At 45.6% G+C, this 21,769-nt stretch overlaps 1 protein-coding gene across 10 annotated transcripts in view; it reads right to left on the bottom strand.

Annotated features, from left to right (window-relative positions):
- INPP4A (inositol polyphosphate-4-phosphatase type I A) overlaps nt 1-21,769 on the bottom strand; it is a 147,758-nt gene that overhangs the window by 63,695 nt on the left and 62,294 nt on the right. For all 10 annotated transcript variants that reach the window (XM_076001011.1, XM_012786983.2, XM_012786977.3 and 7 more), the window contains 3 exons: nt 7,885-7,946; nt 6,781-6,989; nt 6,197-6,241 (listed from right to left, as the gene is read on the bottom strand). In XM_076001011.1, the coding sequence (XP_075857126.1) occupies nt 6,197-6,241; nt 6,781-6,886 (151 nt within the window). In that variant the 5' untranslated portion in view covers nt 6,887-6,989; nt 7,885-7,946. The remainder of the gene's footprint in view (nt 1-6,196; nt 6,242-6,780; nt 6,990-7,884; nt 7,947-21,769) is intronic.

The raw sequence follows: 21,769 nt of genomic DNA, 5'->3' as shown, positions 1-21,769 counted from the left end.
GGAATGTTAAACAGCTGATAAACACTATCAGAGAAAAAGCTGTTCCAATGGTTAGATTCTGAGTTAGGCCAAATAAAGACAAGTGCTGTAAGTGGGGTTTTCCAGGGATCTATCAGACAGGTCAAATAATGACAATTCTCTTTCAAAAAGGGCTCTAATCCCTCCAGTGACTTATAGGCTGCAGGTATTCACCATGATTTCAGGGCTGTTGGTTTTCAGGTCTATCATGGAACTGGGGAGAGGAAGATGGAAATAGGGCAAGTTAAAGCACCATAAAACTTTTTTTCTTGCATGAATGCTCCCCAGAGTGAAAGCCTTTGGTTAACTTCCAGAGACCTGAAACAACTGAAAGGTGAATCATAAAGATATAACAATGGAAGAAGAGACAGGAGAGAGTCAAAGCATCTTCCATGGCACTCAACCTGCCATTGCCAGCTTTGAAGATGGAGGAAGGAGGCCATAAGCCCACAAGAGGGATGTGGGCACCTCTGTGAGTGGGGGATAAGCCTTCACTGAGAGCTAGCAAAGAAATGGGGTCCTGAATCCTAAAACCACAAGGAACTGAATTCTGCCAACAACCTGAATGAGCAAGGAAAGAGAATCTCCCCAAGAGCTCTCAGAAAGAAATGCAGCCCTAATGCCCCTTAATTTGGCACTATGAGGCTCTAAGCAAAGGACCCAGCAAAGTACATTGGATTTTTTACATAACAGAACTGTAAGATAATAGATTTGTATTAAGTTGGTAAATTTGTAGTAACTCGTTATGGCACCAATAGCAAACTAAAACAAAGAGTTAGTGATTTTTGCATTCTGTCCAAGAAGTCTTGCTCACACTAAGGTTATGAATCTTCCTATGTTTTCTTCTAGAGGCTTTAGAGTTTTATTACTTTTTAAAGTTCTCGTCTGCTTCTTCTAGTATGTCTGCCTCAGTAGAAACCCCTGATTTGACTGGTCCACATGCTCTCACTCCTTTAAGGTACTAAGTGTCCTTAAATGACTTGTGGTCTCTCTCTGCCTGCTCTCCCATCACATGTGGGTTCTTGACACCTGTGCAAGGTCAGAATATTTGGGCCTTTCATGCACTAGTGATGGCAGATGGACTGAGGTGTAACAGGTGGCCAAACGCTAGGAAGACTGATATCACTTTAAGGGCTGATGGGCCCATAGCCACCTTCAAAATATGCCTACCTACAAGTGACATTCTCTCCTGGCCTCATCGCCCACCCAGCCTATCTAAATTTCAAACAATGTTTAATTCCTGGCTCAAATTCCATAGCTTCTATGAAGTCTTTTCTGAGCAGCCCACAGTCATGTCCCTTCTGTTCATCATTTACATCACTCATTTGGCATATTTCCATAGAAACCTCTGATATATATGCCTCATCTCTCCAACCTGATCATCTACAATCCCAGCTAAATGTTGTTGAGACAAACTGGCAAAACATATTTCAAGTGCATACATTTGACTCGGCAATTTTACATCCAAGTGATTAGCCTAAGGAAATAATCAGCAAGATGTATGAAAGACCTATATACAAGTATGTTCACTGTGGTGGTGCTTATAATGGCAAATTGGAAAGAACCTAAATGTCCAACACCAGTTTAAATAACCATGGCACAGCTGTATTATAGACTTTATATGGCATCCAAAATGATGAAGCAAGAGATTCCATGTATATTAATGCAAAAATATATTTTGCTACATGAAAAAAAGCATGTGAAGAACACTAGGATGACATGTTTGTAAATAATCCCATCACTTCCATACCAAATTCATTAAAAATTTCTATATAGCACTCTGTGAGAGTAACAAGAAAAAAAAAAAAAAGACATTTGGAAGGGCATATACCTAAAATACCAACTAATTATCTCTCTCCAATAGTTTTCTTTTCCTCTAACATTTTCTGTATTAAAAGTTTTACAAAGAATACATACTAAATTTTAAAATTTTCAACAGTTACTTATTTTAAAAGTCAAAACATTTGCTCATTCAATCATTGAGCTACTGTTCCTTACTTTTTAAAAAGTTGTGGTAAAATTTACTTAACATAAAATTAATTCATCCTCACCTTTTTAAGCTGTTTCTTCCTCCATGTTCCTAATTAACATGTATCACAACTTTTGGTTCTCACCAGATTCAGAAATGTCCTGAGTTCTATTACAGGGGATAAGGATTTTCAACTCACTTATATGAACTCTCATCCTCTCTATATAATGAATAATTTTAGCTTTTTTTTTGTTTGTTAAATCTACATTATGCATGATTAAAGTTAAGCAAATATTATCCAATATGAGCCATGTGGGACTTCTTGTACTTTTCTCTTGTGGTACCCTGTTTCCTGAGTACCACACTTCTTTTCCTCAATTTATTCCCTCTTTTGGGTGGAGCATATCCTCCACTAACTTCCAGAAAAAGAATGCAAGGGAAGTAAATTCATGTGAGACTTTTATAGCTGAAACAAGTTTCTTTCTACCCTCACATTTGATTGATAGTCTGGTTGGGCAGAGAATTCCAGGTTGGAAATGTAATTAAAGGTGTTGTCTCTCCGTCTTCATGCTTCCAATGTCGCTGAGATGCTCCATGCCAGTTCTATTCCTGATCCTTTTCTTTCTGGACGTTTTTATGATCTTCATTGTATTACTAGTGTTCTGAAATTTCACCATGATAACCTTGTTATGGGTCTCCTTCATCATTATGCTGGGCCTTGGCAGGCATTTTTAACCTAGAAATACATTCTTCAGTTCTGAGAGATTTCTTCTATTATTTCTTTGTAATTCCTTCTATTACGTTCTTTTTTTTTTTTTTGAGAGAGTCTCGCTTTGTTGCCCAGGCTAGAGTGAGTGCGGTGGCATTAGCCTAGCTCACAGCAACCTCAAACTCATGGGCTCAAGGCAATCCTGCTGTCTCAGCCTCCCGAGTAGCTGGGCCTACAGGCATGTGCCACCATGCCTGGCTAATTTTTTCTGTATATATTAGTTGGCCAATTAATTTCTTTCTATATATAATAGAGACGGGGTCTCGCTCTTGGTCAGGCCGGTTTTGAACTCCTGACCTCGAGCAATCCGCCCGCCTTGGCCTCCCAGAAAGCTAGGATTACAGGCATGAGCCACCACGCCTGGCCCTATTACATTCTTTTCTATTTTTTTCTTCTAAATGTTAGACTTCTTGGATTTACTTTCTAATTTTTCATTTCTATTTCTTACCCATTTTCTATTTTGTTTTTCAAATTTTACTTTCTTGGAGAATTCCTTGACTATCTTCTAAACATTTTCATATTTAAAAAATTTTCTCTATCATATTTTCAATTTCTAAGATTGTCCTTTTTCTTCGATTATTCTTTCTTTTTGTTTTTTATTTTTATTTTTAGAGACAGGGTCTCACTCTGTTGCCTAGGCTGGAGTGCAGTGACGCAATCACAGTTCACTGTACCCTCAAATTTCTCAAGCAATTCTCCTGCCTCAGGCTCCCAAGTAACTACAGTTGTGTACCACCATGCCTGGCTAACTTTTTTTATTACTTTTTTTTGTAGAGACAGGGGTCTCACTATGTTGTCCAGGCTGGTCTTGACCTCCTAGGCTTAAGCAATCCTCCCACCTCAGCCTCCCAAAGTGCTGGGATTATAGGTGTGAGCCACTGCGCCCAGCCCTTTTATTCTTTATAGTATCCTATCCTTATGAACACACTGTCTTTTCCTGTGTATGTAAATTATAATTTCTTTAACATTTTCTGCAATGTCTCTGTTTCTTCCAAGTTCTATTTTTTCTATCTGTTCTTTCCTTTCATGTTATAGGCATTCCACAAAGGTCTGGTGATCTTTGACTATTTTTTTCATCTTGTTTTTAAGTCAATTTGGGGGTATTATTTATATATAGGATGTACCCCTTATAAGTGTATAGTTCATTGAGCTTTAATAAAGTACATATATCCATATAACCACCACCACAGTCAAGATAAAGAACATTTTCATCACCCTAAGGATTTCCCTGCCCCCTTTCCTGTCAACCGTCACTTCCAGTTCCAGACAAGCACTGATTGGTTTTCTATCACTATTTATTAATCGTCTTGAGTTTTGTATAAATGGAATCACATAATATATAGCCTTTTGTGTGTAGCCGCTCTCATTTTACTAATGCTTTTGAGATTCACCCATTTGGTTACATGTAGCAGTCATTCCTTCCTTCCCCTTGCTCAAGGGTATTCACATGTTTTGTATGCATGCACCACAGTTCGTGTATTTTTCTGCTGATGAACATTTGGGTTGTTTCCAGTGTTGGCTATTATGAATAATGCTGCAGGGAACACCTGTGTACCCATCTTTGTGGGGACACATGTCCACTTGATTTTGAGAATGAGGTGTTAGAAGGCTATGTGATGTCAAGTGTGCATAGGTGGGCTCAGTGGGCTCCACAACAGTGACTAGGTGGTTGGCAGGCCTGCTTCTGGTTGGCCTCTAGAAGGCTTGTGTCTTTTTGCAGGGAGTGAGTGGTTTACTTTCTCCAGAGAAAGAGCCTCCCTCCCAGAAGCATAAGCCTGGCAGAATTAGGATGTGAAGAAGGTTGGGGCAACTTCTTATTCAATAGAGACATCCACTTAATCCCTGTTTCTGTCTGGCCCCTCACACCCACCCTGGCTGGTGTACCCAACCCAGAGGTCCTCTGCTTTTGAAGCCTCTTGAGAGAAGAAACCTCTTGTCCCTGCAGGGCTGAGGGGTGTGGTGGGTACCTGAGCCCAAACTCTTCCTCACATAAACTCTATGATAAGCCTCTGCTTTTGTCTCCTGACTGTCTCAGTGCCTTTAGGACAAACCCCCTGCTCTGGCCTCCGCATTCTCACATGCAGGTGTGACCCTGCTCCTCTCTCCTACTTATTATTTCTTCATCTGCTCATCTACTCCCTCCTCCCAGGTGACATCTGGGGGTTTCAAAAATGTCCCACTGTCCGGAGTTTGTGTTTTGGTTTCTTATTTGTCCTGATGGTTGGAATGATTTAAAATAAGGGAATATTTAGAAATATGTTTACTCTGCTGTCATGAAACTTCAGCCCTTGGAGTCAGTTCTATAATTTGTGAAAAGTGATAAAGTTCTTCTAAGGTGGAGGTGGCAGATGTGGGAATCCCAGCAGAAGTAAAGGCAGCTTCTCCCCAAACCTCCTATTCCAAGTACACAGCACTGTACTCAATCCCTTCTGCAGAACCAGCCACCAAGTCAAGGTTGGAGAAACCCTCTGAACTTGTTTAGGAGCATTTAATTGGAAATGAGGACATTTTCAGAATTTAGTATCAATTTGACAACAACATACTTACACTTTTATGGGTTTTGCAATTTGTCTAGGTCTTTTTTGCAGGTGAGAGGGGTTTAACTGCCTTGATCTTCCTTGTGTCTCAAACAAGCAGTAACACCCCATATAGCACAAGAGGAAACTGGTCCAGCAAAATCAAACAGCAGGCTCGAGGCCATGCAGGTAGCTTAGAACCATCGGGATTAGAATCCAAGTCATCTGACTCTGCAGGTGGTGCCTCTTTTATGTCAAACCACCTCACAGACATTGTTGCCAGGCTACTGACCAATGCTGATCACCATCAAGGGCAGGGGGAAAGGGAGAGGAGCACTGGGCGGCATTGGGCTCTGGGGAAATGCATCTTGGGCCTCCAGGCTAAGCCACGGTAATGCCACACTTCCCTGACCCCGGCTTTGGCAATTCTAATCCACTATTTAGTATATTCTCATCTCATCCTTGCTGAGAAGGAAAGGATGCAGGTGTCATCATCGCCCTTTACAGAGCGGGAAACTAGGGCCAGAGATCTAAACTCAACCACATAAGGCCTACAGCCAAGGGTGACAAAGCTGAGCCCTAAACCCAGTTTTGTCTCCCAGAGAGGTAGATGGAGGGGAGGAGAAGGGGGGACAGCCTATGCCAGAGGCTCTGGGTGGGCTCACATCCCTGTCCCAGGCCACCTGTGAAGAGCACAATCCCAAGGACAGTGCCCCATGCTGAAGAGACTCATCCCAGTGGGCACACAGCCTCTGAGGTCCCCCCCCCCCAACACACATAGGAAGTTAACACCTGTATTAGGGCTACCCATCATCTCAGAAATGTGAGGGCAGCAGCAAGTTCTTTGAGACAAACCTGTGCTGGTGGTAATGTTTTTGTTCTTAAGCAACATATTTTTTAAAAATAAAACAAAAAGATACCTACCTAAGCTGAATTCCAAAATGGGTTCATCTGGATCTTGTATATTTCCTGAATAGAAAAAAATTAACAGCAAAATCACCCTTAATAAACTTTTCGCTGTTTTTAGATTTAGCAAAAAAATCAACACTCTACTTTTTCCCCCCCCAAAAAAATTATGTGAGGTGATTTCTTATTTTCTAAATATTTTGCTTTTGAGATTCCTAAGAAGTCTCAGACTCCAGAACTAAACCCTCCTCTCCTCTTCAGGTCTACATGCCCACAACAGGGAGGGCTCTTACCACAGTCTGGGCACTTGCCAAACAGGCCCTGTGGATTCCCACGTTACTGCTGGCAAATGAGCCCTGGAGGTGCCCACCTAAACTGGAAAACTGATGGCACTCAGATTCCAGCAGAGCAGTTTCCAAGAAGAGGGCTGACTTCCACCTCCCTATTTCCTGGTTCAACCAGAGGGGTGCCATACCAAGACACCCCACAGCCTGGGGCAGTCATGGGGGGCTCATCCTGCCTGTCTGCAGGGTGCTGCTACGGTGCAGGGCCCACATGCTGCGAGCTCACACCAGGAGCCTGGTGCAGGCTCTGAGGCTCACCTGCCAGAGAGAGGCCCAGCATGTCGCCTGCCACATCAATGGTGGAAGCCCGCTGCATCGCACGGGCCCTGGCGCCATGGCGAGGGCTGTGCTCTCTTGCTGTCATGATGTCATTGGTGATGATGTGCTTCTTGTTCCTGGGTCAGACCACGCCTGTTTCCCGGGGAAGCGCTGTTACCAGGCCCTGGTCCCCTAAGGCGGCAGCAGCCCTGAGAAAAAGGGACAAACACTGGTAAGAAACCATGGGGATGAAATCCTGTGCTGTCATGGAGACAGAACGTCACCTGACATGGGCAAAGTCAGGTTCCTCTGGCAGATGAGGAATCGGGGTGGAGTGTCTGCTGCTCTCAGTCCTTAGTGGTCCCTACGTCCTCCCCACTCCCCAACATGGTATGCCCATGGGGTCCCATAAGGAAATCATGTCCTCTTCAACAAAGATATGCCACAGTAAATGACAGTGTGTGTACGAGCACAACACATGGCTTTTGGGATTTTCTTGCTCACTTTATTATGCTCTTCTGTTGATGAGTCTCATAGAGCCTTTAAAATTTTAAATCAATTCACCATAATCTCTGTGAGAAAGGTTAAGAGCTGCTGGAGAGTCTGCTGCCCACGGGCTACAGCCGCGTGGTGGAACACTGGGGAAACAGAGCTTGCACCTCTAACCTGCTTGCTTTCTTCCCAAAGCTACACAAACTTCATGTATGTCAGTCTCGGGCTTCCTTTCGCAGAAAGCAATTGAGTAACAATCCAGGCCTAACTGAAGCGGTGTTGTGCAGTGGATGAGGAGGACTCTGGGCAAAACGCCACTACAGGCTGAGTCAGACAGATACTGCGAGACCTCACACTCTGCTCTCGGAAGTAGGTTAAGCAGCAAAAAGCAAGCTTCAGGGTTTTTCCAACTGTACAGTTCCTGCTGTCTCTAGAAGGCACCAACCTTTAGAAATAAAGATAATTAGACTAAGCAATGGGTAGGGTTTAAAACATCCCTCAAAGGCCTCCCTGTATCCAGAGACATCCCTGTCTTCTCAAAGGGTGTCCCCACCTCTGCACCTGAAGGACCTGGGGCTCCTGCCCTTGGGTAAATTCACCAAGCGGACTTACTGGACATGTTTGTTCTTGAACCATGTGGCATTTCTTCATAAAAGCACATCCAAATCCATCATCTAAAAATAGAAAAGTATAAATTTAACAAGCTGTTCAAGCATAAAGTTCCTGAGAAAACAATGCCAAAAACGCGGGGAAGCCGAGAGCTTCTCCATGTTTGTCTGAGCTCCATACCCCAATCCAACCCTTTGGCTCAAAAACACAAGTTTTGCTCAAACTCAAAAGAATGAGAAAGTGCACGTCCCTCTCCCCTGCAGAGGTGGTAGGTCTGTTGGGGGAGTTTGGGCCCGCCCTAAAGAGGTAAGCAGACAGCTGGGTGTGGTTGAGGGAAAATGAGGAGATAGGAATCTGAGTCCTACTTTCCCCACTTACACACTTCCCCCTGATCAAGAGGATGCAAGTCATCAAACTGACAGCAAACCTGAGGTTCCATTCCACTAATGACCCCGGGAGAAGCTGTAGGGCCCTATGAGATTCTGCTCTTTAGCATCTAAGATACAGCCAGCTGCACCCATCTCACCAGCTGCAATAAGAACCAAATGTGCAAGAACAGAAGAGGGCTCTGCACTGGGCTCCCACACTCCTGCTGCTGCTGCCTGGCCCTCGGGTGTTCTCCTGTAGAGCTGAACACCCAGGCCCCACTCAGTCCCAGCCCTGCTGTGGGGTTGTCAGGGCAGGCCTCTGAGCCACCTGGTGCCAGGGGCTGGGAATCCGACAGGAAGAGCAGTGCACTTGGCCACAGGCAGGCACAGTTTCTCTTGCAGGCTGTGCTCCCATCCCTGCCACTAGGGGCGCCACGGGACCCTCAGCCTGGGCATCTCAGCAGAGGGCAGTGGCCTGGCTGGGGAACCACAATAAAAATCACCCAGGGGAAGATTCGATGTTTTGCCGTTGTCAAAAGTTGTCCAAGTCAAACAGAATGCGATGCAAATGGTAAAACTGGGAAAGTACTTGTAGTACTAACATCTGTATTTTACAGTAATGCTTGTACAAATGAACAAAAAAACCTCACCAAAATGCAAGTGGCAAAAGGTATGAATTCATAAAAGATAAACACATATGGTAAACATTTTGGAAAAATGACCAAATTCATTAGTAACAATTAGAGTAATGCTAAATATACCTATCTTCACCTAAATTAGTCCTTGAAGAGGTTTATTTGTTCTTCTAATGGGAATAAGCATTGCTGGAGGACCTGGGGGAAACTGTCTAAGGCTCTCCTATATTGTTGATCATATTTTAGAGTGGTACAAGCATTAAGAAAGCAACTTGGCATTAATTATCAAAATTTATAAACAGTAACAAAATTCTCCCTAATAATCCAGAACATGGAAAAGACTCCTAAGCAAAGACGCTTATTGGCTTACTGTAGTGTTATTTCAGCATCCTGCTGTCTGCCTTGCTGCCCTGCTCAGCTTGCTGGTGAAGGTGCCAGTCATCGCCTTCATCTGGGACAGTGCAGACAACTACCTAACAGAGGGCCACATGTGAACCTCAACATCTTACCAGCCCTAGGGAGGCTCCCAAACCACCCATGTGTCCCCCTCCCCTTCCCCCTTCAGGGTCCTTGCCCTCTCTACCTGCCTGCCCTTCCCTTGGGAGGGTGGTTTGCATTATGGGCATCCTGAGGTTTCTAGACATAGAAATGCTTAAAGAGAAATATCTACAAACTAATTTTACACTTCAGAGAGTTCACAGGTCAGAGAAACTTTTAGGTCAAAAAGACCTTAGAAGCCACTTCATAGTTATTTGGGGCCATTTAATTAGCATATGCAATTTAAGTCATCAAGACCCAGAACACGAAGCTAATTTGCACAACTGAATTTGATTTCCCTTCTTGCTCTCATTAATTTGAAGTAATTCACCGAGGATTCCTATATTCCCAAGGTCCCATTTTTCCTCCCAGCTCCATTTGAAGACAAGAGCTCATTAGGAAGAAAAACTGCACTTAAATCAAAAAGGACAGAGAAGTGTGTGGGAGCTGTCTAGAGGACTGGAATTTTTTCTTGGGGTAAAGAAGAAAGAAAGAAGCAATAATTCATGAAACCAACTGCTTCCTTTCCTCACTCTGTGGGGTCATGTGACAAGAGGATGCAAGGACCTTCTGACAAGAGGATGCAAGTCATCAAAACGACAGCAAACCCGAGGTTCCATTCCACTAATGTCCCTTTCACCCGTGGGGGCAGGGGAGAGGGTGGAGGTAGCACTGGTGAGATGGGAGAGGTGTTAGGACTCGCACAGGCAGTGGAACTGGTGAGGTGGCAAGGACCCTCAGAAGCAGTCTTGGAAAGGTCTGCCTGCCCTACGCCCCTACAGAACTAAGGAATCTCAGGCCTGGAGTCCTGGAGGCCCCTCTGCCTGGGTAACCTCTCAGGGGTCCCTGAGCTGGAGGTGAGGGGGAAAGATTATCAACCATAAGAGCTCCACTTTTGTCCGTCTTACTCACTGGGGTTCTTCTGAGAGTCATTTTTAAAAGGAGTTGCACAGATAAGGTCATGGAAGCACAGACAGGTGATTTTTTCAAGGTCACATGGAGGTGAAGAATGAACTGTCATAACTGACCCAAAGCAAAAAGCCCAAGTACAACTGGGGGCACCCCTCCCTGAATACCCTCCCACTGCTGTCTCTATGGGCAGTAAGTGGGCTGAGAACCTTCACTGTGCCTCTGCTCTCCAAACGCAGGAGTGAAAGGAAAATGAAAAGGTTGAGTGCGACAGAGCATGAGTCAGCAGCCCCTGAGAAAGGGGCTCCTTTAGGAGGTAGAAAGAGGAAGAATTTTCTCTCAAAAACCCCAAATCCAGGATAGCTAAAATCATAGATCAATGAGGTGTCACACCACTCACTGGCAGTGAAAATTACTTAGTAACAACCTGAGACAAATACCACCTTCCTGCACGGAGCCTTCCCCTGGCTGACCAACCCGGTCTATACCTCATGATAATGTACTGCCCTGTGTGACCGTGGAACGACCATCTGGGCACCACGTGCCTTCTGAGCACCAGACTTAAACTTCTTGCTTCTTCTACAGCTTCCTGGGTGCCCAGCTCAAGCCTAACCATAGACCAGGGTGTCTAACAGACACCTGCTGAGTAGGCAACCCGTCAAGGTCTGCGGCAGAGGCTGCACTTGCTCAACCCCACGTCTGGCTTCTCCCTCCTCTTCCTGGGCACAGGGACAGAAGATTCTCTCCAGCCCCCTTCTAGGTAGGTAAGCTGTGTGTCTGAGCACGGAAGGGATGGGCACCTGCCTAGACGTAGATGGTAAAACCGCTTATGCATTCCTACAGCTCTCTCTTCCCTGGATTCCTGGCTGGATGCAATGAATTGGGTGGATAATTCCAAGGAACATGGAATCACTAGACGGAAGGAAACTATGTCCCTGAGATTGTGTGGAGCAGAGCCCCCACTCCTTTCCCCACATGCAACCAACATCGGGCTTAACTTGAGTAAAGTAAATAAACCTTTGTTGTATGAAGGCACTGAGGATTTCAGGGTTTTGTTACAGCGGCTAGTGTTATAAAGTCTGGCACATACCAGGCACTCAATAAATGGCTATAAAGAATTACAACCACCAATTAATACTGCACAATGCTTGGGGAAAAATGATGCTTTGTTCTCTGGATAAGCTACGGCAAATCCATGAGAAAAGAGCCCAGAGGGAGTAGGGAGACTACCACAGGGCTCCAGGAAATGAGAAGAGCATAAGAAATAAAAATTCCACTTTAGTAGGTAGTTAATCAAACAAACCTTCTGCCCCTGATACAGGAAAAAAATCAAACTCAGTTTCTCCTACTATACTCTCACAAGACAAAACACTTCCGTGAGCCCAGCTGGACAGATACTTCCCCACGTACCAAACATTCTCCAGTGGACAACTGCTGGATATCCTCTAACTCAGATTCCAACACCACCTAACTGGAGATAGTGTCAGATCCCACAGGCTGAGGGCTCAGTCCCACAACTGCCCCCCACTACAGAGGCCAGTCACAAGTCCAGGTTGTCACCTGTGCCTCTGATAGAACAGCTATAAATCAGAGATTCCTAAAACGCCTTCCTTGGGTTCAACTAATTTGCTAGAGTGGCTCACAGAACTCAGGAAAACATTTACTTATTTTTACAAATGAGAAGGGATGTAGCCTCTGTACCCTCTCCAGTGTGCCACCCTCTGAGAACCTCCACACATTCAGCTATCTCTGGATGCTCCCAGAACTCAGTCCTTTTGGGTTTTTCTTTCTTTTTCTTTTCTTTCTTCCTTTCTTCCTTTCTTTCTTTCTTTCTTTCTTATTTTAGCGTATTATGGGGGTACAAGTGTTAATGCCTCCCTCCCCCCTCAAGTAAGAGCTTAAAGCATGCCCATCCCCTAAACGTTGCACATCTTATTCATTGTGGTTGTATATACCCATCCCCTCCTCCCCCCTCCCACATTCCTGACACCGGATAAATGTTACTCCTATATGTCCAATTAGGTGTTAATCTGTTAATACCAATTTGCTGGTGAGTATATGTGGTGCTGGTTTTTCCATTCTTGAGATACTTCACTTAGTAGAATGGGTTCCAGCTCTATCCAGGAATATACAAGAGGTGCTATATCACCATTGTTTCTTAAAGCTGAGTAGTACTCCATGGTATACATATACCACATTTTATTAATCCACTCATGAATTGATGGGCAATTGGGTTGTTTCCACAGCTTTGCAATTGTGAATTGTGCTGCTATAAACATTCGAGTGCAGGTGTCTTTTTCATAAAGTGACTTTTGATCTTTTGGGTAGGTGCCCAGGAGTGGAATTGCTGGATCAAATGGTAGATCTACTTGTATCGCTTTGAGGTATCTCCATATTGCTTTCCACAGAGGTTGAACTAGTTTGCAGTCCCACCAGCAGTGCAGGAGTGTTCCTCTCTCTCCACATCCACACCAGCATTTATTGTTTGGAGACTTTTTGATAAAGGCCATTCTCACTGGGGTTAAGTGATATCTCATTGTGGTTTTGATTTGCATTTCCCTGATGATTAGAGATGTTGAACATTCTTTCATATGTTTGTTGGCCATTATTCTGTCTTGTTTTGAGAAGTTTCTGTTCATATCCTTTGCCCATTTTTTGATAGGGTTGTTTGATTTTTTTCTTGCTGATTTTCCTGAGTTCTAAATAGATTCTGGTTATCAGCCCTTTATCAGATGTGTAGCTTGCAAAAATTTTCTCCATTTTTGCAAGCTACACATCTGATAAAATTCAACACCCTTTTATCATAAGAACGCTCAACAAAATAGGCATACTTGGGGCTTACCTAAAAATGTTACAAGCCATATATGACAAACCTGCAGCCAATATCATACTGAATGGGGAAAAATTGAAAGCATTCCCACTTAGAACTGGAACTAGACAAGGTTGCCCACTATCTCCACTACTATTCAACATAGTGCTGGAAGTCCTTGCTATAGCAATCAGACAAGAGAACAGAATTAAGAGTGTCCAAATGGGAGCAGAAGAGATCAAACTCTCACTCTGCTGATGACATGATATTATACCTAGAAAACCCCAAGGATTCAACGAAGAGACTCCTCGAATTGATAAATGAATTTGGTAAAGTCTCAGGATACAAAATCAATGCATAGAAATCAGAGGCATTCATATATGCCAACAAAAGTGAGAACTAAATCAAAGACTCAATTCCCAATGCCAATAAAAGTGAGAACTAAATCAAAGATTCAATTCCCTTCAAAATAGCAACAAACAAAATAAAGTACCTGGGAATGTATTTAAGGAGATAAAAGACCTCTACAGGGAGAACTATGAAACACTGAAGAAAGAAATAGCAGAGGACATAAACAGATAGAAGAATATACCATGCTCATGGGTCGGCAGAATCACCATTGTTAAAATGTCTATACTACCCAAAGTCTACAGAGTTAACGCAATCCCTATCAAAATACCATCATCTCAAATGCAGTGGCTTCAACAAAAAAAAAAAAAAAAGAGAGAGAGAGAGAGAAAAAATACCATCATCATTTTTCACAGATATAGAAAAAATAATTTTACGCTTCATATGGAACCAGAGAAGACCCTGTATAGCAAAATCAATCCTAGGCAATAAAAACAAAATAGGAGGTATCAATTTATCAGACTTCAAACTATACTACAAGGCTATAGTCATTAAAACAGCTTTTTACTGGCACAAGAACAGGGACATTGACCAGTGGAACAGAACAGAGAACCCAGATATAAAACCATCCTCATATAGCCAACTAATCTTCAACAAAGCAGACAAAAACATACACTGAGGAAAAGAATCCTTATTCAATAAATGGTGCTGGGAAAACTGGATAGCCACATGTAGAAGACTGAAACAAGACCCACACTTTTGACCTCTCACAAAAATCAATTCATGCTGGGTAACAGACTTGAACCTTAGGTGTGAAACTATTCGAATTCTAGAGGAAAATGTTGGAAATACTCTTCTAGACATAGGCCTAGGCAAAGAATTTATGAAGAAGACCCCTTTTGGGTTTTTAATGAAAGCTTCATCACACACATGATTGATTAAATCACTGGCCACCGCTTTAGGAACTCAACCTTCAGCCCCTCACTGCTCCCTGGAGGTAGGAGGGTGGGGGACTTGAAAGTTCCAGCCCTCTAGCCATGTGGTTCCCCTGGCAACCAGACCCACCCTAAGGCAATCTAGAAGTCCCCAGACACCAGTCACCTCATTAACATACAAACAACTCTCACCACTCCAGAGATTCCAAGGGCTATAGGAACTAGGTGTCAGGAAAAGGGGGAGGAAGATTAAATATATATTTCACAACATCACACCCCCTCTGTAACTTCAGGTCAGGCTCAGGACATCCTGAAGACATCTCCTGTGTCTCCCCCACCCCCAATATTCCCTGGGCTAGGCTGGGACCTCACCACTCCAGACACTCCATGGTGTGGTGATGGCCTTAAAGTCAACAAGGCAGGTTCACTGAAGTGGCCCCAGAGCTGCTAATCCAACCCAAAAGTAACCTAATCACTACCATCTCAGATCAGCCTCATTTCCATAGGTCTCCTAGAGCCAGCTGGGAATTGAGGCTACCCAGGGCTCCATCCAGACGTGGTCTATACCCAACAGGAGTCTTGGGACCCTTGGGAGCTTCAGGGCCACCAATTCTTGAAGCCCAGCAAATAAGAGAACCGCAGCAGCATTGGTGCACAAACCTGGGGTGGGCATAGTGTGGGTGGAGGACAGCTCTCGATGACACAAACTGAATGGGTCAGAGCCAGATAGCTGCAGTGACAGGGATGGGCAACAGGGACAGCATCTCCAGAATGGCCAAGGGTAAGGGTGGCCAGCCAACTGGAGGTTCCACTTCAGGGAAAAGGCAGCTGCGTGCAGTGTGCAGGCTCAGCACACGCACTACCACCACAGCTCACATTCTGCCCCGAGCAACCGCTCAGGTTGGTCACCAGCAAAGGAACACACAGCACTTGGCAAGGACCAGGAAGGCCTGGTTTCTGATCATTGCAGAGCAATAGCCAATGGCAGCAGAAACTCTTCTGGCTTATATTTGGAATGAATGAAGGAATGAATAAATGGATGAATGAATGCCTCTACATGACAACTTAGAATTTTAAATGCTATGAATCAAGTTTTTCTTTTTTTAAAGGTGTTTGTTTGTTTGTTTGTTTTTGAGACAGAGTCTCACTCTGTTGCCCTGGCTAGAGTGCTGTGGCATCAGCCTAGCTCACAGCAACCTCAAACTCCTGGGCTCAACCAATCCTCCTGCCTCAGCCTCCCGAGTAGCTGAGACTACAGGCATGCGCCACCATGCCCGGCTAATTTTTTCTATATGTTTTTAGTTGGACGATTCATTTCTTTCTATTTATAGTAGAGACAGGGTCTCACTCTTGCTCAGGCTGGTTTCGAACTCCTGACCTTGAGCAATCCTCCTATCTTGGCCTCCCAGAGGGCTATGATTACAGGCGTGAGCCACCGTGCCTGGCCATGAATCAAGTTTTAATGCAAAAGAAATAATACAATGAGTGTGAGAAGGAGTATGTGACCTCAGTGAAGTGAACACACCAAAACTCATTCTTCCTTAAATAAGGTCAACTTGAGGGGACCACCCAGAAAGGCAAAGAAGAGAAGGTTAAACACTAGAGAAAATGCTGTGGGATGTAAAGTTGAGAGGGGTTTGGGGTCGGTATGGGTCATTAAAAGCAAAGGCACAGGTTCTGGGAGGCAGGGATAGCAACAAGGGTTCTTTTATTTTAATGTGCCCACTTTGAAGACTTCTTTACCCATTAGCTGTTCTACCCCTCCACACCCAACAATATATGAGAATGGTGAAAGCAAGCAGATCTTTTGCTTTCTCTTTCAAACAAAAGCCAACTGCCTAGAAAAGATCTTAACCTTTAAAACAAAGTCAAATATGCCAGGAATGTTGTCTGCCTCAAAGGCTTTGGGTCTTAAATGGGTGGGAAAGGCCAGCTGTCCCAGGAACAAGGATGAGGGTGGAAGGGACCTGGGAGAGCTCTAAGGAAAGGGCCCGCAAAATCCTGTGCTCTGGCCCCAAGCCCACCACCCCCCCCAGGCACTCCCGTCCACAGAAGGCTATTGCTGTGGTTCCAATGTGTCCCCCTAAACTTAATTGCCATTGTAACAGTTTGGGGAGGTAGGGCCTTTAAGAGGTGATTAGGGCCAGGCCCAGTGGCTCACGCCTATAATCCTAACACTCTGGGAGGCCAAGGCGTGAGGACTGATTAAGCCCGGGAGTTCGGAGTTCGAGACCAGCCTAAGCAAGAGTGATACCCCGTCTCTAGTCTCTACTATAAATAGAAAGAAATTAGCCAAACAACTAAAAATAGAAAAAATTGGCTGGGCATGGTGGCGCATGCCTGTAGTCCCAGCTACCTGGGAGGCTGAGACAGGAGGATCACTTGAGCCCAGGAGTTTGAGGTTGCTGTGAGCTAGGCTGACACCATGGCACTCTAGCCTGGGCAACAGAGTGAAACTCTGTCTCAAAAAAAAAAAAAAAAAGCTGGGCGTGGTGGCTCACGCCTGTAATCCTAGCACTTAGGGAGGCCGAGGCGGGCGGATTGCTCAAGGTCAGGAGTTCAAAACCAGCCTGAGTGAGACCCCGTCTCTACCAAAAATAGAAATAAATTAATTGACCAACTAAAAATATATATACAAAAAATTAGCCGGGCATGGTGGTGCATGCCTGTAGTCCCAACTACTCGGGAGGCTGAGGCAGTAGGATCGCTGAGCCCCGGAGATTGAGGTTGCTGTGAGCCAAGCTGACGCCACGGCACTCACTCTAGCCTGGGCAAGTGAGACTCTGTCTCAAAAAAAAAAATAGACAAAAAAAAAAGAGGTGATTAGGCCATGAGGGCTCTGCCCTCGTCGATAAGTTAATGCTGGAGTGAGAACAGTCGCTCCTAATAAAAAGGCCGAGTTTGGCCTGATTTCCTGTCTCCCATGCTGGCTTCCACCTCCCCCCCTTCTGCTCACCGGATACGGGCAGCATCCTCTTGGACTTCCCAGCCTCCAGAACTATGAGAAATAAATTCCTTTTCTTTATAAACTACCCAGGCTGTGGTATTGTTATAGCTACACCAAATGGACTAAGACAGCTCTCAACAACTGCCCTCCTACAACCTGGACCCTTGGATCAACCTGCCAGGCCCAGAGCCGGACTCAGGAATCCAACCACTTGCTCAGTGCATGCCTCTTTAGAACCCTCCTTCTCCACAAGTGACTGTGCAAGATTGCCAAGCTTCTCTCAGCCTGTTTCACAATCTGTATACGAGGAATAACACCAGCCTCACCAGGACACACTGAGGAACAAGCACATACGTAAAGAAACACATAAAACACGCACACAGAGCTTGGCACACAGGCTGTCAGCCATGCTGAGTTCTCGCCTCGGCTTTTCCTAACCTCCCCTGAGACCAGCCCCTACCGCACTTGTACTGGGGCCATCTGTGAGCCTGAAAAGCCTTTTTCCAGAGCAAAATCTACTTGAGTTTTACCCAATTTTCCAGCCTTCTCTAACTCTTCCAACCAGAGCTCTTCACCAAGGTCCACGGTGCTTTGCTTGTACTGCAGTTTATAGTGACTGTATTTTTAAACCAAAAACTTAGGTCTATAGGTTGTTGTGGGAAGGAACATGCGAACAGAGGACTTTTCCTCACAGCGATATGGCTTGATAGGGGGAGCCCAGGCACTGGCATCAGACCTTGTGAGCCATGAAGGAGCATGTGACCTTCCACAAGGCACCATTTCTGTGTCTCAGTTTCCTCACCTGTAAAACAAAGATAGAACTGCTGTTGGAAGGAATTTATGGCCCTCCAATCAGGGGAGTATGGAGGCAGATCCAATGGCCCTAGGGATTTGGGGTGGATGCTCTGTCCCTCCAGGGTAGACACTATCAGGATCATGTTCTGAGAGGATGGTACACAGCCCTCCTGTGCTAGAGAGGCCTGCTTCCTCCTGCCCCTCAGAGCAGGGCCCAGCTCTCTCCCACTTCCTGCCCCCCATATCTATACAGGGCTGAAGGAGGGAGAAAGAAAGTTGATGTGAGTGAAGCTCTGACTCAAAGAACATTTAACACATGAGCAGGCTGCAAAACATTAGTCCAGTGCCACTGGTGGTTAAATGCGAGAAAGTAATCTGCTTTAGAAAATCAAGCACAGGAAGACAAGAAACAAGCTAGCAATTTGCATTCCTTCTCATCCACAAACCACCGGACTCAGGTTCCCCCTGAGTCTGTGCTCACCAGGAGACATTTAATCCTTAACCTCCTGCTTACATTCCCCAAGCCCTGCTCCCTGCCAGTGACAGTGAATTGATAGCAATGGCAATGAGCTAATCTCATTTAAACAACAAACATGCCTCATTAATTTAATAAACATGGTGACTGTTATAATATAATGCCTGAACCTCAATGCAAATGCACATCCCAGACTCCAAAGGAGTCAGTCACTTTGCGCTGTGGTCTGAATGTCCCCCAAATTTCGTATGTTGAAACTTAACCTTATCAGTATGATAGTATTAAGAAGTAAGGCCTTCAGGAGGTGATGAGGCCACGAGGGCTCCACCCTCATGGATGAGATTAGTGATTTATAAAAGGGTGGGGGGAACTAGCTAGTCCATTTTTTGCCTTTCCACCTTCCACCATGTGAGGCCAGTGCAAGAAGGGCCTCACCAGACACTAAATGCCTGCACCTTGCTCTCAACCTCCCAGCCTCCAAAACTGTAGGAAATAGGCCGGGGGTGGTGGCTCATGCCTGTAATCCTAGCACTCTGGGAGGCCGAGACGGGCGGATCTTTTGAGCTCAGGAGTTTGAGACCAGCCTGAGCAAGAGTGAGACCCTGTCTACTAAAAAGAAAGAAAAAAAAAAATAATAGAAAGAAATTAGCTGGACAACTAAAAATATATAGAGAAAAAATTAGCCAGGCATGGTGATGCATGCCTGTAGTCCCAGCTACTCGGGAGGATGAGGCAGAAGGATTGCTTAAGCCCAGGAGTTTGAAGTTGCTGTGAGCTAGGCTGACACCACAGCACTCTAGTCTGAGCAACAGAGTTAGACTCAGTCTCAAAAAAAAAAAAAAAATAAACAAAAAAACTCTGTAGGAAATAAATTTCTGTCGTTTACGTAATAAATTACCTATTCTCAGGTTTTTTGCTATAGCAGCCCGAGCAGACTGAGACACCTTGGATAGGTGCATGAATACCCCTTTAAACAACAGGGCCGAGGAGGGTAGTCCCAGAGCAGAACAAACCCAGACTGTTTCAGCTTTTTCCCCTCCCTCAAATGTTCCCATCTCAGCCCATGGCAGTCCCATTGTTCCACTTACTCCAACAAGTAACAAAATCCATGCAGGTCTCCAGGCCACCTCTTCCTCTTGCGCCCATGCCCAATTCTGTCAGCTCGGTCTTCCCCACAGACATAGACACGGCTTCAACACTTAGCACCGCAGCCCCCATACCCTGGGCTTCTGACCAGTGTCCCTCCTACAGCCCCCAAGTTTGTGTCCAGTGGCAGTGGTGAGGCCTGTGAACCTCCCAGCAGTGTCTCCATCCTGTTCCCACCCTGGCCTCTGAGCTGTCTGGACCTCTCCTGGTATGGCCTTCGCACCAGCCACCCTCTCCAGCAATGCTCTTCCTCAGACCACACAAAGGGTAGCTCACTCAATTCCTTCAGGTCCTTCCCGAAGCCCAGCTTCTCTCAGAGGTCCTCAGGACAACCTGGTTTAGAACTGCAGCTCGGCCCCTGTGGTTCTACTATAAATTATGAACCCTTATGGGACTTTCTATAGGAAGTAGTTTGAAAATAAACCACTCTGAAAAAACTGCTTTAGAATGTGCTGAGCAAGGCGTCTTAGTGTACCAGCCCCAGGCTCTCACAATCTGGGGATGGGGGAGACCTGTCCATGACAGCAGCTGCAATGGTGGGGAAGTGCCAGGCGCAGCCCCAGCCTGGGGAGGCTCCTCTGGGGCCTCCCCTCTGACATGCCCTCCCACAGAGCACACTGTAGCCACTTTTTCTTCAACCCCTCCACTTCCTCACTTCTGCACCTCATGCTGTTTCTTCTCCATAACCGGCAGTCTCTTTAACAAGCAGCTGAGTGTCTCTTATGGACCAGGCCTTAGGGACACAAAGATGAACAGGGAGGCTTGGTCTGGAGCTACATCATAAGAAATGTAACAAAGCCATGAATGGTGTACAAGCTGAGTGCTATGGTGGGGGTGGCCAAACCTCTTCTGAAACCTTCCCCTGTGTGAAGGGCTAGCTTGCACCCCCAGGGGCCAGAACCAGGGACTCTGGAGGCTCTTCTTAGGGTGAATCAACCCAGTGTTCCTACACATCACCCCCTCACTCCTATGCACCAGGCTTCATTTGTAATTTGATTACCACACAAGTTTCCCAATACCACAAACAAACAAAGATCATGGGAACACTGTGCTGAGCACGGCAGTCCACTGTGAGGGCTGCCTGTTTAGGACTGGAGACAGCATACAGCAGGGTCGGTGCTGTTCTCTCTCCTACAACTTGAGACTTTAACAAGTCTCATTTATTGCTCTATTGTCAACTCAGCCACTTAAAGCCCTCACACAACTGAAAAGTTCACCCGTATGTTGGCCAGGAAAGTCTTCCAGTACCATGGAAATTTCCAAATAGGTGTATTAAAGAACTGAGGAAACCATCCAGTATTTATCAACTCCCATGTCAACAAAGACATGCAGCTCCAGAGGGCCAAGAGCTGAAGTGATATGGACAATGGCCTCCCTGGGACCTGTGGTCAGCTTCACTCTGAGTGGGGTCCGTAATGAAGGAAGGTATCATCACACACCCAGATGTTCCCTGCCTGCAAGCTTGGGTCTAGGAGACATAGCCAGAAGACTGAAGAGCATGAACACCCTCTGGCTCCTCTATGGCTAGGTGGGAGGAATCTAAACCACAGTGGTGGGCTGGGTGCACCCCATTCACTGCCTAAGGGGGCGTTTCTCTTCCCTTTTCTTCTCCCACCCAAACCTAAGGCTGTCAGGCCTGGCCTGGCGCCTGCTCCTACCTCCCCTCCAGGACTGGCCCAAGCTCCGCCTTTTCTCATTCCCCTCTGGAAGGGGTGTGGCCACAGCTGCTCAGACTCCTAAGGAAAGCAGTACAAGGAGCAGGCAACCTCCCCAGATGGTGGCCTACATCCCAGCCACAGCAACATCCCTTGCTTTGCCCCAACAGTGATTTCCATTCACCGCAGGGGGGTTCAGTAACGAGGCCATCATGGTGAGGGCAGGCATCCTGGCCAAAACACCATATATAACAGCTGGACCCCTGTGCACTGGGTGGAGAGACTCACATGAGCTTAAGCAGAAATGCACGTTTGTCATAAAGGTCTAG

This window comes from Microcebus murinus, chromosome 3, assembly GCF_040939455.1.
Source record: "Microcebus murinus isolate Inina chromosome 3, M.murinus_Inina_mat1.0, whole genome shotgun sequence".
In the NCBI taxonomy this organism is placed as follows: domain Eukaryota; kingdom Metazoa; phylum Chordata; class Mammalia; order Primates; family Cheirogaleidae; genus Microcebus; species Microcebus murinus.
Note: the sequence above shows the minus strand (reverse complement) of the source record. Positions and strands in the feature narration are given on the sequence as shown.